Source organism: Hemicordylus capensis, chromosome 4 (genome assembly GCF_027244095.1).
Source record: "Hemicordylus capensis ecotype Gifberg chromosome 4, rHemCap1.1.pri, whole genome shotgun sequence".
NCBI lineage: Eukaryota > Metazoa > Chordata > Lepidosauria > Squamata > Cordylidae > Hemicordylus > Hemicordylus capensis.
In genome coordinates, this window is record NC_069660.1 from 266,035,263 (window position 1) to 266,048,242 (window position 12,980).

At 49.2% G+C, this 12,980-nt stretch overlaps 1 protein-coding gene across 1 annotated transcript; it reads right to left on the reverse strand.

Annotated features, from left to right (window-relative positions):
* Window positions 1–8,789: 8,789 nt before the first annotated feature.
* CRH (corticotropin releasing hormone) lies at window positions 8,790–10,885 on the reverse strand. The gene is made up of 2 exons (XM_053248013.1): window positions 10,580–10,885; window positions 8,790–9,903 (listed from the first exon to the last, which is right to left on the reverse strand). The coding sequence occupies exon 2, from the start codon at window positions 9,885–9,887 to the stop codon at window positions 9,333–9,335; it is 555 nt and encodes a 184-aa protein (XP_053103988.1). The 5' UTR covers window positions 9,888–9,903; window positions 10,580–10,885; the 3' UTR covers window positions 8,790–9,332.
* Window positions 10,886–12,980: the final 2,095 nt, after the last annotated feature.

Consider the following 12,980-nt stretch of genomic DNA (forward strand, 5'->3'; position numbering starts at 1 on the left):
TTCCCCCACAACACGAAGCTGGAATCCCTCAGATTCAGAGGCTGGGGCTGCAGCAATGCTCCAGGAATGACACGTTGCTTCTAGCAACTTGGTCATGGTCTGTTGACAGATTTACAGCACTTGGCTAATTGCCCTCCTCCCTCAGCCAGCTGCTGTAAATTCAGTGCTTATCTGCCTTGTTACAGAGACACTCACTTCATCTCAAAGGCTGCAGCTGCGCATCACACTGTTGCCGACGCTTGGTATGCCTTCATTCTTCGGGGGTTCTCACTTGTACTTCTAGCAGCTCCGAGTCTGACTGCTGACCCCCTAGCCTATCTGTTTCTGACAGCCCCTCGGGACCTGCAGCCTCAACTTGGGCTGCCTCAACTTTTTCCTACAGCCCGACAAATGAACTCTCCTCCTCTTGCTCTGCTGGAGGGTTGCCAACTTCCTCCTCCTCTTCACTATCCGAGGGTAACGGCATGACAGGAGGATATTATCTAAAAGTTCAGCCTCCACGCAGTCATATTCAGGGTCCTGAGGCTGAGGTGAAGAACCCGACCGTTGTTCTGATGGAGGAGATCTGGACAGTGCTGAAGACGATGGTGGGAGCCCTGAGACAGATGGAAGAGGAGAGGAAACCAGTGTTGCCTCAGCCACTTCAGGGTGAGTAGAATGTATTTTGTCCTTCGGAGCTATATTTTGCTTATGACCCTGGATAGGAGCAGGAAGGGTGAGAAAAGCCTGCGTGTCCACTTACCTGCCTGTCTCCACCATCTCAACCTGCAACTCCACTTCCTACACCTGCTCCTCTGTCCCATACTCCTCTTTCACCTGAGCACCCTGCTGTTCCATCATAGCCTCAGGATGCCCCAACTGTCTCTGGCAGTCCTTTTGGATGAGTCCAGTCCTCTTGGATGAGGATTACGTCTCGACTTCTGAGTCTGATGATTCTACTGTCATGCAGACTCCCTCGGGAACTTCACTAGACGATAACACTCCAAATAATGCTTTGGACTCTCCTGCAGAAGAGACCAAATCTTACAGGATCCAGGTCTCTGAGATGGCTTAGGTTCTTGGATTGGAGCTGAAGTCGCCTACTAAGGCTGTCAGCAATCCAGTATATGACTTCATGTCTTCTACATCGTCATCCAGCCCTGCTGCCTTACCTATGCTATCAATCCTCCGTAATTGGGCAAAGTCTGCTTGAGAGTCTCCTTCCTCTTCTGCATCTACTTTTCGCAGATTGGAAAGTTTCTATAGGGTGCAAGAAGAGGAATGTAAATTTTTGTTCAAATACACCCCCCGCCCCATCCCAACTCTTTGGTGGTAGATTGTGCACTCTCCACCAAATCTGGAATGAAACATTCTGCTCAATCACCCTCTTTTCTTTATGATTTTCTACACAGTATTTCGGCTCTGGAAGTTAAAAAAAATGAATACTACATCTCAAGGACAGCTCTCTGCATCCTCTCAATTCAAACGCCCCATGGATACTCCTCTAGTTCCTCAACCTCCACCATCTCAACCTGCAACTCCACTTCTTCTATCTGATCCTCAGTCCCATCCTCCTCTTTCCTTAAGCACCCTGCTGTTCCCTCATCCCCTCAGGATTCCCCAACTGTCCCTGACAGATGCCACTCGGATGAGGATTATGTCTCGACCGCTGCATCTGACTATTCTCCTGTCATACAGGGGTGTGCACAAAACTGGCTTGCCAGGTTTGGTTCGAGTCCAGGCTGGACTCGAACCAGACTGGGCATGTTTGGTTTTGTGTACCCCTGAACCCACACACCCACCCAATTGGGCTCAGGTTTGAGCTGGTCTGGGGTTGTATAACTCACCACCAGGCCCAGGGAGTCTCTGAAGCTTCCCCCTCCCCCCCACTGGCCTCCCCCCAGTTCGGCCCATTTTGGGGTCTTTCTGGTCCTCTCCCAGGTTGGTGTGGCTATTTTGAAGGCCACTGCCCATGCGCATGCGTGGAAACCTTCAAAATTGCTGCCAGGAGTTGGGAGAGGGCCAGAAAGGCCCCAAAATGGACCGAACTGGCCCAGTAAAGGCTGGGGTGAAGCCAGCAGGGGGGAGCTTCAGAGATACCCCCCACAGCTGTGGCAGCACTCCCAGAAGCAGCAAAATTTCCACGGGCCTGGCAGTGAGTTATACAAAAAACTTTTAAAAAAATTGTTCTAATCCCAGACTGGCTCAAATTCAAGCCAAACAGTGGGGGAGGGTTTGGGGTGCACAAGAATGCCTGAAAAAACTTATCGTACCCCTGGACCAGCTCTGAGCCAGCCTGGGGAGTTTGGCTCAAAGTTGAGCTGAACTGGGCCAAATCTGGTCCATTTCGATGGCAAACCAGCTCAATCTCGGTTCAGTTTGCACATCCCTAGCAAAATCCCTTGGGAACTTCACCAGACAATAATGTTCCAAACAATGCTTTGGATTCTCCTGCTGAAGAGACCATATCTTACAGGATCCAGGTCTCTGGGGTGGCTAAGGTTCTTGGATTGGAACTGAATTTTCCTACTAAGGCTGTCAGCAATCCAGTGTATCAGTTCATGTCTTCTACATCTTCGTCCACCACTGCTGCCTTACCTATGCTACCAGTCCTCCTTAATTGGGCAAAGTTGCTTGGGAGACGCCTTCCTTTTCTGCGTCTACTTTTCCCAGATTGGAAAGTTTCTATAGGGAAGAATATAGGCCAGAAGAGGATTGTAAATTTTTGTTCAAACACCCCCACAACCCAATTCTTTGGTGGTGGATTGTGAACTCTTCTCCAAATTTGGAATGAAACGCTCGGCTCCTGTAGATAAAGAGTAGGAAGTTGGATTCTATGGGACATAGGGTCTATTCCTCTTCCTCACTCTGCATGAAGATCTGCAATTACATGGCCTGTATGGCCAAATTCCATTATTCCATCTGGGAGAGCTTTAAAACAAACGTGCAGAATGCTCCTGGATCCCTACAATCTCGGTTTAAAGAGCTACTCTCCAAGTTTGCTGACATAACCCACCAGTCTTTCAGTTCAGCTAAACATCTCAGCAAGACTGAGTCCTGTATGTTGGCCAGTGCCGTTTCAAAGCAAAGACATGCCTGGCTCCATTTGTACTTCCTCCAAAAGGATATGTGGTACAAATCTGAAGATTTGCCCTTTGATGGCAAAGGTTTTTTCAGTGCTGAAACTGACGATGTTATGGAGCAGATGAAAAAGTCTAGGTTTACTGCCAGGACTTTTACTTCTGCTACTACACCTCGGTCCTACTCACAACACTTCCACGGGCCTGACAGGCTGAAAATTCCTTACGATCTATCAGAATGCAGAGACTATCATCCTTCTTTCCCTCAAAACCAAAAGCAACCATTCTCCTAATGTGCAAAACAAAATCCAAAACCCAGAGGTCCAGATGCCTCTACTCTGTAACCTTGCCCATTGCTCTTGCTCCTTCCTCTATCTGGCTTGCCCACTACTTAGCACCTGGCATCATCTCCACCTGCTATGCCATAGAGTTTCTCACTTTACCTCCCATTCTGAGAATAAAATATATTCCAGCAAACAACTCCTACACTTTTAGCAGAGGTACAAGAACTCTTATCCAAAGGAGCAATAGAACCGGTCTCACCAGAAACCCAATGGTCTGGGTTCTACTCTCAGTATTTTCAAGTTCCAAAAAGAGATGGTGGCCTACATCCTGTTCTGGACCTAGGCTCCGTGAAAGAGTTTATACATACCAGGAAGTTTCGGATGCTGACATTGCAGCAACTTCTCCTCCTGTCCAGAGAAGAGCGGTTCACCACTCTCAACCTGAAGGATGTTTATTTTCACATCACCACCTACCCACATCACTGGAAATATCTACGGTTCACTGTGGGGGCCAAGATGTTTCAGTACACTGTGCTGCCTTTTGGCTTGCCCACAGCTCCTCGTATATTCACAAAATGCACATGTGCTATCATTCACTTCTGCAAACTTGAGTGCTCTTCATCTTCCCTTATTTAGACTATTGGCTAATCACCTCACATGCCAGGAATCTCCTTTTGGACTATATTGCCAAAGTTCTCTCTGTTGGACACCCTGGGCATCCAGGTCAATGTCGAAGTAGAAGGTGAAGTAAAAGCCAGTGCCGAAAATAGCATAGTTGATGGAGTATCTGGTTTGATCAATGTAAAAGCGACTGAGGGTGGTGTTAACATCGATGGCAAAGATGGCAATGATGTTTTTTGGCATTTGGGGATTGACAAAGCATCGGTCTGCTTGTGCTTTCTCTTCTTATGGTGCTTATGGTGGGATTCTTTAGGGAGACCCCACAGCTTTCTAAAAGCACCAGAGGAAGACTTGGACAGGGTCTCCAAAAGCATCAACATTGATGATGTCAACTGCATCAAAGTTGGCGGGGACAAGGTGATTTCATACAGCGCAACCCTAATGCAGCTCCTGACTTCTTTGGGTCTGTTTTGAGAATGAAAGGCAAATTTTACAAATTCGAACAATGGTCCTCCCCTAAGCAAAGAAGGCACAAGTCATACCAGTCAGATGAGGGGAGAGTGCTGCGGCACAAGGAATACCTCTTAAAGGTTTATCTCAAGTCCATCAGACCAGAGGCAAACAAATCCAAACATAGGGCAAAGGCAAATTTTAAAATATTTTTTAAAAGTCTGAAAGTTCAAAAAGCCACATAGTCAAGTATACAACCATTTTTTGTTTTTTCAGGAACTGTGGACAGAGGAGTGAATCCAGAGGTGTAGCAAGGTTGGAGTGGGCCCAGAGACAAGATTTTAAAATGCCACCCCCCTCACTGAAGCTCAGCTCATGAAGTAAAGAAATCTTAAAAGAGGCTGAATATTGGTAACAAAAAGCATAGTAAAATTTATAGATAGATAGATAGATAGATAGATAGATCTCCTATGTGCCACAATGGAACATCATTCTACATTATTTTTTTTAAAGTTTTTGTAAATTGTGGACAATACAAGTCATTTAATGGTACTAGAGAAAGACATGCTGTTCTGGTAGCTCCAGGTCTTAACACTCACATCAGTTTCGGAGGATGAATACAACTGAAGGAAGCCCGGGCGGGTGCGCGGCTGGGGGAGTCAGTCATGTGACTTGCCTCTGGGGGCCACCCCAAGGCAGTGGGCACCCAGACAACTGTCTCCTCTTGCCCTATTATAGTTACGTCCCTGAATGAATCCCTGAGGAAGTGCACACAATGGCAGACAGAAAGGAACCAAGGGAAACAACACTCTGGCACCAAAGATAGTGAGTGTACTCTGTGCGTGAAGGGCATGGCTACAGAGCACTTCTAGGAGCTGTTGAATCCTTCCATGGGAGCAAAATGTGCAGGCGCAGAGCCCATGTTGGGAATTATACCAGGCCACCACAAAGATGGAGCTAGTACTGCCTAGCTCCATCATTTCTAGGCCCTCGTGGATGGGAATGGGGCTAGGCAGGTGAGTGGCTGTGCTGTCTGCCATCACTAGGTCATAATCAAACATCTCTGGCTTCTCTAGGTGCTTGCTCAAAATGCAGAACTGAGCGGCTCCATCCTTCACTTGCTACTTGCAGTTGGTTCTGGCTTGGGATCTCTGGCCTCACTCCCATCCTCTCATCCTGTCTTGAGTCTATCAGAACCAGGACTCTGTCTGGGGCTAGGAGGTTCAGGAAGGAATGTAAAAAGGAGACAGAGAGTGTGTGAGTGTGCTGGAGGCAATGCGCCTCAGCTGAGCAAAGAGGCACCTTTTTAAAGTGGTGATTCTCCTTATTGATTCTCTTTAGGGAGAGAGCAACTGGCCCTATCCAGCCCCAACACAGCATTCCTCCAGTGGCTGTTGCTGGTGGCTGTCTTACATTTCTTTTTAGATTGTGAGTCCTTTGGGGACAGGGATCCATCTTTATTTTTCCCCCTCTCTATGTAAACTGCTTTGGGAACTTTTGTTGAAACACACACACACACACACACACACACACACATATATATATATGGCTGCCACCTGGGTAATGGATAGTTCTCAGATCTTCAGCATTCCCTTACCCTCACTCATGCCAATGTCTCAAGCACCTTCCCACTTAACTGGGAAACTGACCCAACCTCAACATTACTTAGGCCAGGGGTCTTCAAACCTGGCTATTGTGGCTGGGGATGATGGGAGTTCTGGTCTAACAACATCTGGGAACCCAAGTTTGAGGACCCCCTGGTTTAAGGTCTTTGGTACTAGACTTTAATGCAAAGATTCCTAAAGAATGTACTGTATTAAAAAGCTGAACTCTAGGCATCAGATGAGCAATTCATGAGATGCAGCAATTGGGCTATCTGCCTAACTGAAGACAGGAAGGATTCCTAAAAAAAACAACCACCACACAAGCAGTCAGTCAGTCACCCTTGTTCTAATGCACTCCTGTGGCCATTTGAGAGGACCTATTCCATTCTTCTGACAATTTGGAAGGGCCAGTCAGAAGTGCACCTAGCTAATTTTGGAGCCTGGACCTAAAGGCCTTTGGAGGCCCCCCTCTCCTGCAAATTAAGCATTATCATGCTCAGCCAGGCAACCACACCACCCGGGATGGACTAAAGAGGATTTGGGGGGCCCCAGGGGCTCTGGGGCCAGTGGATTCCAGTGGCCATTGCCTGACTCACAGCTTTCAGGAAGTCAACAAGCGATGTGAATGACTAGCCCCTCAGTCACCAAAGTCCAACCTAAGGCAGAGACAAATTCTCCTGGGCAGCCAAGAGACTGAGATCCAAGAAGACTGAGATCCAAGGAAAAAACACGAAGACATCTCGATGGAACAATCTTAGGCTGACCATGCCCCCGCCCCCAAAAAGCACCTTGCTACTTCTGCATGTCTGCCTAGCCCCCTCCATTGTCTTGCGTTATCTACGCCCCCGTCAATGCACCCAAACGACGTCATGGGGTGGTTGCCCACCCGAATGCATAAAGCTTTCCAGAACTGCAATGTGGATTGGGAAATAGAGAGGAGGCGTGTTAATTCTCGTCATTGTGATACCAGCACAAAGGAGGACAGTATGAAGAAGCACTGCAAAGTGGCAGACTTCGATTCAGGCTTGTATTAATCCAACATAGCAAACCAGCCTTTGATTTCATTCTCAGTAGTCCCAAAGGGCGGTAGAAGACAGGCAGGGGTGCGAGATGGAGAGAAAACTAGAGGAATAACTTCTCACTTATATTTGAGGGTTGGGGCCCGGAGGTGGGGATGGAAAGACCCTTTTAGACGGGATAAAATATGTTTTGGGGACTGAAGTTATAGGTTGTTAGATTTGATAAGAGGAGTTCACTAATGGGGGGTTGGGGCAGGAGTTCCTCAAATATTTAGAGGGGATCTGTACTCCTGGTAGAAGACCAGCGAATCAGAAGACCTGGTAGAAGACCAGGAGACACACGTAAAAATGTACTGAACGGGTGGAAGGTATTCTGTTCGATTATCACCGACACTGTCCTTCCTGTGAAGAGACCGGTGATCTCAGCCTGAGCCATCTCTAGGGTTGCCATTGCCAATTCGCCAGCGTTGGCATAGAGTCTCCAGGAATCGGTATCACCTCCTGGGGGTACCGAACGCAATCTTGGAGATACGAATGGCTTGATATTTTGAAAAATGGGGGAAAGAATGGCGCAAAGGACACCGCTTCAGTCAGAGTTCGCAGCCCTACTTGTCTCTCAGTTGCCTGACTATTGGGGGGATATTGGAGAAGTCTTACTTGCAAGACGCATGATCGCTCCTTCGAAAATCTGCGTCATTGCCATCTAACCATATTTATTGATTTGCGGGGAACCCGCCCCCATCTCCACCCTCGGCCATTCTCCCTCTAACGCGTCTTCCTTGAAAGGTCCAGAGTGTCGTCTGAAAGCACAGGGTGGAGCAAATGCGTTACTGAAACTAACCGGGTCTGGGTTTAGTCAGCTCCCGGGAATAGGAGCTACTTGGAGTTCCATAAAATAAAGTTGGAATACAAATACAAATAAATAAAACAACCTGTGCCAGCCTCTCTTTTTATAAATCCCAAAGCCTGTGAGCAAAATTTCAGTGCAATGAAACCGGTTTTAGGATTTGAAGACACATTTTTATTAAAAAAAAGTCAGAAGGGATTCCCCCCCGCCCCCCCAAAAAACTGTACAAAAATTAAGAAGAAGTTCTGATCTGGGTATCTATTAAGCTCCATCAAGGCCACTTGCGTCCCTGTAATTACAAGGAAAGGAGAAGGGTGAACACTGCAGTTGCTATTTGAATCATACGTTTCAACGGGAACCCGTTTTGTTTGCATTTGTGGTTAATTAGCTGGATGCTTAAGGGCAATCCTTATGGGTCTCTAGTCTAGAACATTCGCTGCCATGGATGCGCTTCATAAAAACGTTTTTATCTATCTATCTATATCTGCTCACGCCGACACACGTAGTTGGGAGTAAACTCCATGGAAATCAATGGGCATTACGTCCGAGTAAGTGTGGATTGAATTTGGGCTAGAAAGAGACACCTGTATGTGCGACTGAGCTAGTTACTCAGATGGCGGGATGCCTTCTGCACATGCTGAAACGCACCCTTGTTTTCCAGCATAATTTACCGCAAGGCTGATCGGGAGCAAATTTCCTAGCAATTCCCGGCTCAAATGTAGCTTTGGTACCAGTGCAGCCCCTGAACCCCCACCCACACCGGATGTGGTTCCGCATGACTCCCGCCCGGCTGGGTGGGCTGTGGACTCCCTTACGCCATCATCCATCCACCCCTCCATCCATGAAGAGCATCCCATTCCCACTGAAACTAGACGGACCAGCAGGCAAGGAAGTGTAGGAAGACATCGTTCCTTTGCAGCTTTTATTAAAAATATAAATATTAAACGTTCTCTTGCACAACCAAATGGACCGAGCGCTGAAAAGATGTTTTATTGGTGGCAACGTTTACAAAGAAGAAAAGAAGGCGGAAGAAGAATAAGAAGAGTGGACTGCGACTGCGAGGAGCTTACACACAGAGGGGCCCCCTCCCCGACCCGCTTCCCCGCCCGCCTCCCCAGAAGGCTCTCTCCTTGGCCAGCTTCCAATGGCTGAGCCGCCTGGACGCCGCCCTAAAAGAGTGGGTTAATTTTGACGGGAGGGAGGAGAAGAGAAAAGAAAAGAAAAGAAAAGTGGGACAGAAAGTTACAATCGACACTGGGGTATACACCGCTGGGCATGCTACTCAAGGGCTAGATTAGGCCGTGTATGTCAAGGGACACCCCCTCTCGAATCAAAGAAAGAAGGTGAGACCGGAGGAACAGCACGAGGGAACTGTGTAAATACTGCCGAAGTGGTGTGCTAACTGGAGGATCTCTTTGGTAGGGGGCGGGCGGAGGGGAGCGAGCGCTTCATTTCCCGATGATTTCCATCAGTTTCCTGTTGCTGTGTGCCTGCTGGGCCAACTGCTCCGCTCGGGCCATTTCCAAGACTTCTCGGAGGAGGTGGAAAGTCAGATCCAAGGAGATCGGCGGCTCCTCGGACCGTTTCTCCTTCTCGGAGACCTCCAGATGGGCGCCGTCGTTGTCTTCGCCCTCCCAGGGGTCGGCGGCGCCCTTTAGCGAACGCTCCTGGAGGTGCTGCAGCTGCTGTAGCTGTTGGACCGCTGCTCGGAAGAAGTTGCCGGCGGACGCGGCGAGGTGGCTGCTGCTAGTGCTGGAGGAGAAGGAGGAAGAGGCAGCCGGGGCTGCGTTCTTGTGGAGGTTGCCCAGGCGCAGGAAATACTCTTCCCCCATGCGGAGCAAGATGGGCAGCGACTGTGGTTGCTCTTGGAGAAGATCTGGCTGCTGCAGAGCGCTGTCGACGGCGGGGGCGGCTGGGGCGCTCTTGCTGAGGGCTCTGCACTCATGGCAGGGCAGGAGAGCGACCAGCAGGATCCCGGTAGAGACCAGCAGCTGGATCTTCATGGCTCAGCGTCCAGATCTGAAACAGTTAACAGGAGGAGAGGAAGGGAACAGGCATAACTTGCTGTCAGATGACTTACTGGATTTCTCCACGGGAGCAAGAAGCACGCGAATAGCCTTTCATAGCCCATCCGGCCAGCACCGCGCAGATCGCTGTCCGTGGTGCTGAAAGCCTTCCGCGTCCCGTCCCCAACCCACCCCAGGAACCCCTGGCACATCTGTAAGAAGATACAATCAACCCGGTCAAATCCTTCGGGTCTCACAGAGAAAAAGTTTGCACACTCTTTGGGTCAGGAGCTGAACCCCTCCTCCCCTTCTTTATTAAAGGCAGTGAATGGAAAGAACACGATGTTTTGGCGCACCAAATGGCTATTTGAGGGATAGGTTCCATACAAATCAGAGCCCTGTAAGAGCAGGTTAAGAGCTGGTTCTATCAAAAAGAGAAGTCTTGGCAGGTTTTCGACCATTTCAACCACTCCAAGCAATACATTTCTTTAATTTAAAAATAAATAAATCACGGTTTCCAGATATACTATTTTGCCTTACATGGTCCCAGGTTTCCTTATACCACACACAGACATATTATATATTCTCTCTATTAACACACACACACTCGTCTAAACTATCTAGGAGCAGAACCTCCTCAAGCGAAGTTTCCCGCGAGCGCGTGTGTGGCTAACCTGGATCTTTCATACCTTAGAGACGCCGATGGGATTAGCAGGGCAGGTGGAGTCAGTCAGGGCTCGGGGTTTCCCCCTTTTCTCTCTGGCTCTCTCGCTCTCAGGGTGTGTATCTCTTGGAGCCGTCTCCTGCCGTCCTTGTGATCAGATGGCTTCCTAATCAGAGCCCGGGTGCGTGATTTTTATAGGTTAGACCCTCTTCTAGAATCACGCAGCCTTTGCCTAATAAGCTGACGCCTTCCTGACAGCTCGCTTGCGTGCCCCGATCCACTGCTGAATAAATCATGGGGGCCGCTTCGGAGCAGCAATGGGCAGCGTCCTGCTATCACAACCCAGAATCTCACATCCAATTATATCAACAGATATTTATCGCCTCGTTAGTGACGTCAGCACAGCCCTCGACGGGGGAGATCAGCAGGACACTCGTCTCATTGACAAAAACCCTTGAATGAAGATTTCCCAAAACCGGTGAGGGGGGGAGTAACAGCAAGCGCCACCTCTTACTATCAAAGGTCAAGGTGGCCAAAAACTTTCCGCTCTGGACTCAGAGGACAAAAGGGTCTGCTCTGCAACTGAACCAACCAGGGAGGCTCCTCGAATGTAGAGCATCTATGTTTTGAACAAACTCTTTCCTGGGAGGAAGTTATGGGAGGAAAACCTGGTCTACCGCCACCAAGCCATCCCGTTCCCAGTGGCCCATTCCCTTCCCCTGCGTTTTGATTTGCAGAGAAGGGTGTTCCAGAAGCACCCGATATTTAAGGAACTGGGAAAACATAAAGTCAAACTGCCTTCCAAAAAGGTTCTCCCCATTACGGGTGTCAGGAGAAAGCAGAGGAAAGGCAAAGCTGCTCCGAGTGGGTAACACGCACCTCCAGTTTTGGGGGGACTGGCAATGTTCGCTAGGAATTCCTAGCAAGGTGGAGGTGAACCTGGCAGGTTTTCCTATCCTAATCTCATTTCCTTGGACGCAATTCCCATAGAAAGGCACTTACTTCCAAATACATTACTTATGTGAGCGAGTTCCCAACAGGTTTCATGCTAGCTGGACAGAAACACACTTTCCCAACTAGCAGAATGCCGGCTGGATGAATGCACGGGATGCACATATACACACACACGCAGGCATACCCGTCAAGTCTTACTGCTGTCGGTTTTCTACTGCTCTCTGTTCACAGCAACTTGTGCTCTGCATTCTGTGAGATCTGATGTGTGAACGATCCTGTCATTGGGCGAGTTGCACTTGAGCTCTTGATGCCTTCCATAATCTACCCTCCCTCCCCACAAGCATGTTTTTGCCCGCCAGTAGTACGGAGTAGTAGCAGACCAACTCTCCGCTGCCATTCAGCTTGCTTACCCTTAAGAGACGCTTGGCTCTCGGATGGCATTTGAAATGAAACCAGGAGGACCATCTATCTCTGGCAGGTAAGGCGCAACCGAGCTCAGGCTGATTGATTGCCTTTCCTATCCCTCCGGTTCAAGGCCACTTAATGCAGATTAATGGCCCCCTTCACCAGCCTAAACCGCCCCCACCTCCCATTCCCTGTGGAATACAAAAGTTGCCACCTAATGGCACAGCGGGAAATGACTTGCCTAGTCGGTTGGCATTCCCGCTGGTGTGTTTCCTAGACTATGGGAAGCACCTATATCAGGCAGCCGCAATATAGGAAGATGCTGAAAGGCATCATCTCAGACTGCGGGGGGAGATGGCAATGGCAAACCCCTCCTGTATTCTACTAAAGACAACCACAGGGCTCTGTCATCGCCAGGAGTCGACACCGACTCGAGGGCACACTTTATCTTTTAACAAAAGTGTCAAGAGTAGATTCCCCTCCTCCTCCTCCTCTGTATGCTTCTCCTCTATAGAAGGGACTCAAACAGGCAGTGTTGGTTTGTGGGTATAGAGCCAGGGGTGCAGTTATTTCTAACTAACTAATCCTTTCTTAGGTGTTGTTTTTCCCTTCCCCAGTTTTCCTGTCTTTAGCCATTCGGAAATGGAGTAGATTGGAAACTTCCGCACATCTGGTTTTGTCTTCCTTGGCTTGACTCAAGAGTCTTGCCTGAGATGTCTCATTCATCAGCGCGCCCCCGCCCCGCTTTGCCAGCCCCCGCCTGTGAGTATCAAAAGGCACCCATTTATTCCAAGGGGAAGGCGGGGAGGGCGCCCTCCGAGGCATGTGGCTGCTGCCACCCAGCAATGCAAAGTACGGGGAATGAATGGCTGTTGTTAAACCCCATTCAGTCGCAATTCTGGCGCAGTTGTCTGCTTGAGAGCGGCCACATTGTGCTTGATGATGATCCAGCTGTTTCCTCTATCGCAAGGACGGCGCCGTCATCTCAAGGGCTCTTTAGCCCTCCCTTCTCCGGCTGCTCGGAGCGCGCGTTTGAGGCTGGGCTGGAGGCCGTCCTGGCCAGCGGC

Coding starts and splice junctions, on each gene's coding strand:
- CRH (XM_053248013.1), bottom strand. CDS start 9,887: ATGAAGATCCAGCTGCTGGTCTCTACCGGGATCCTGCTGGTCGCTCTC.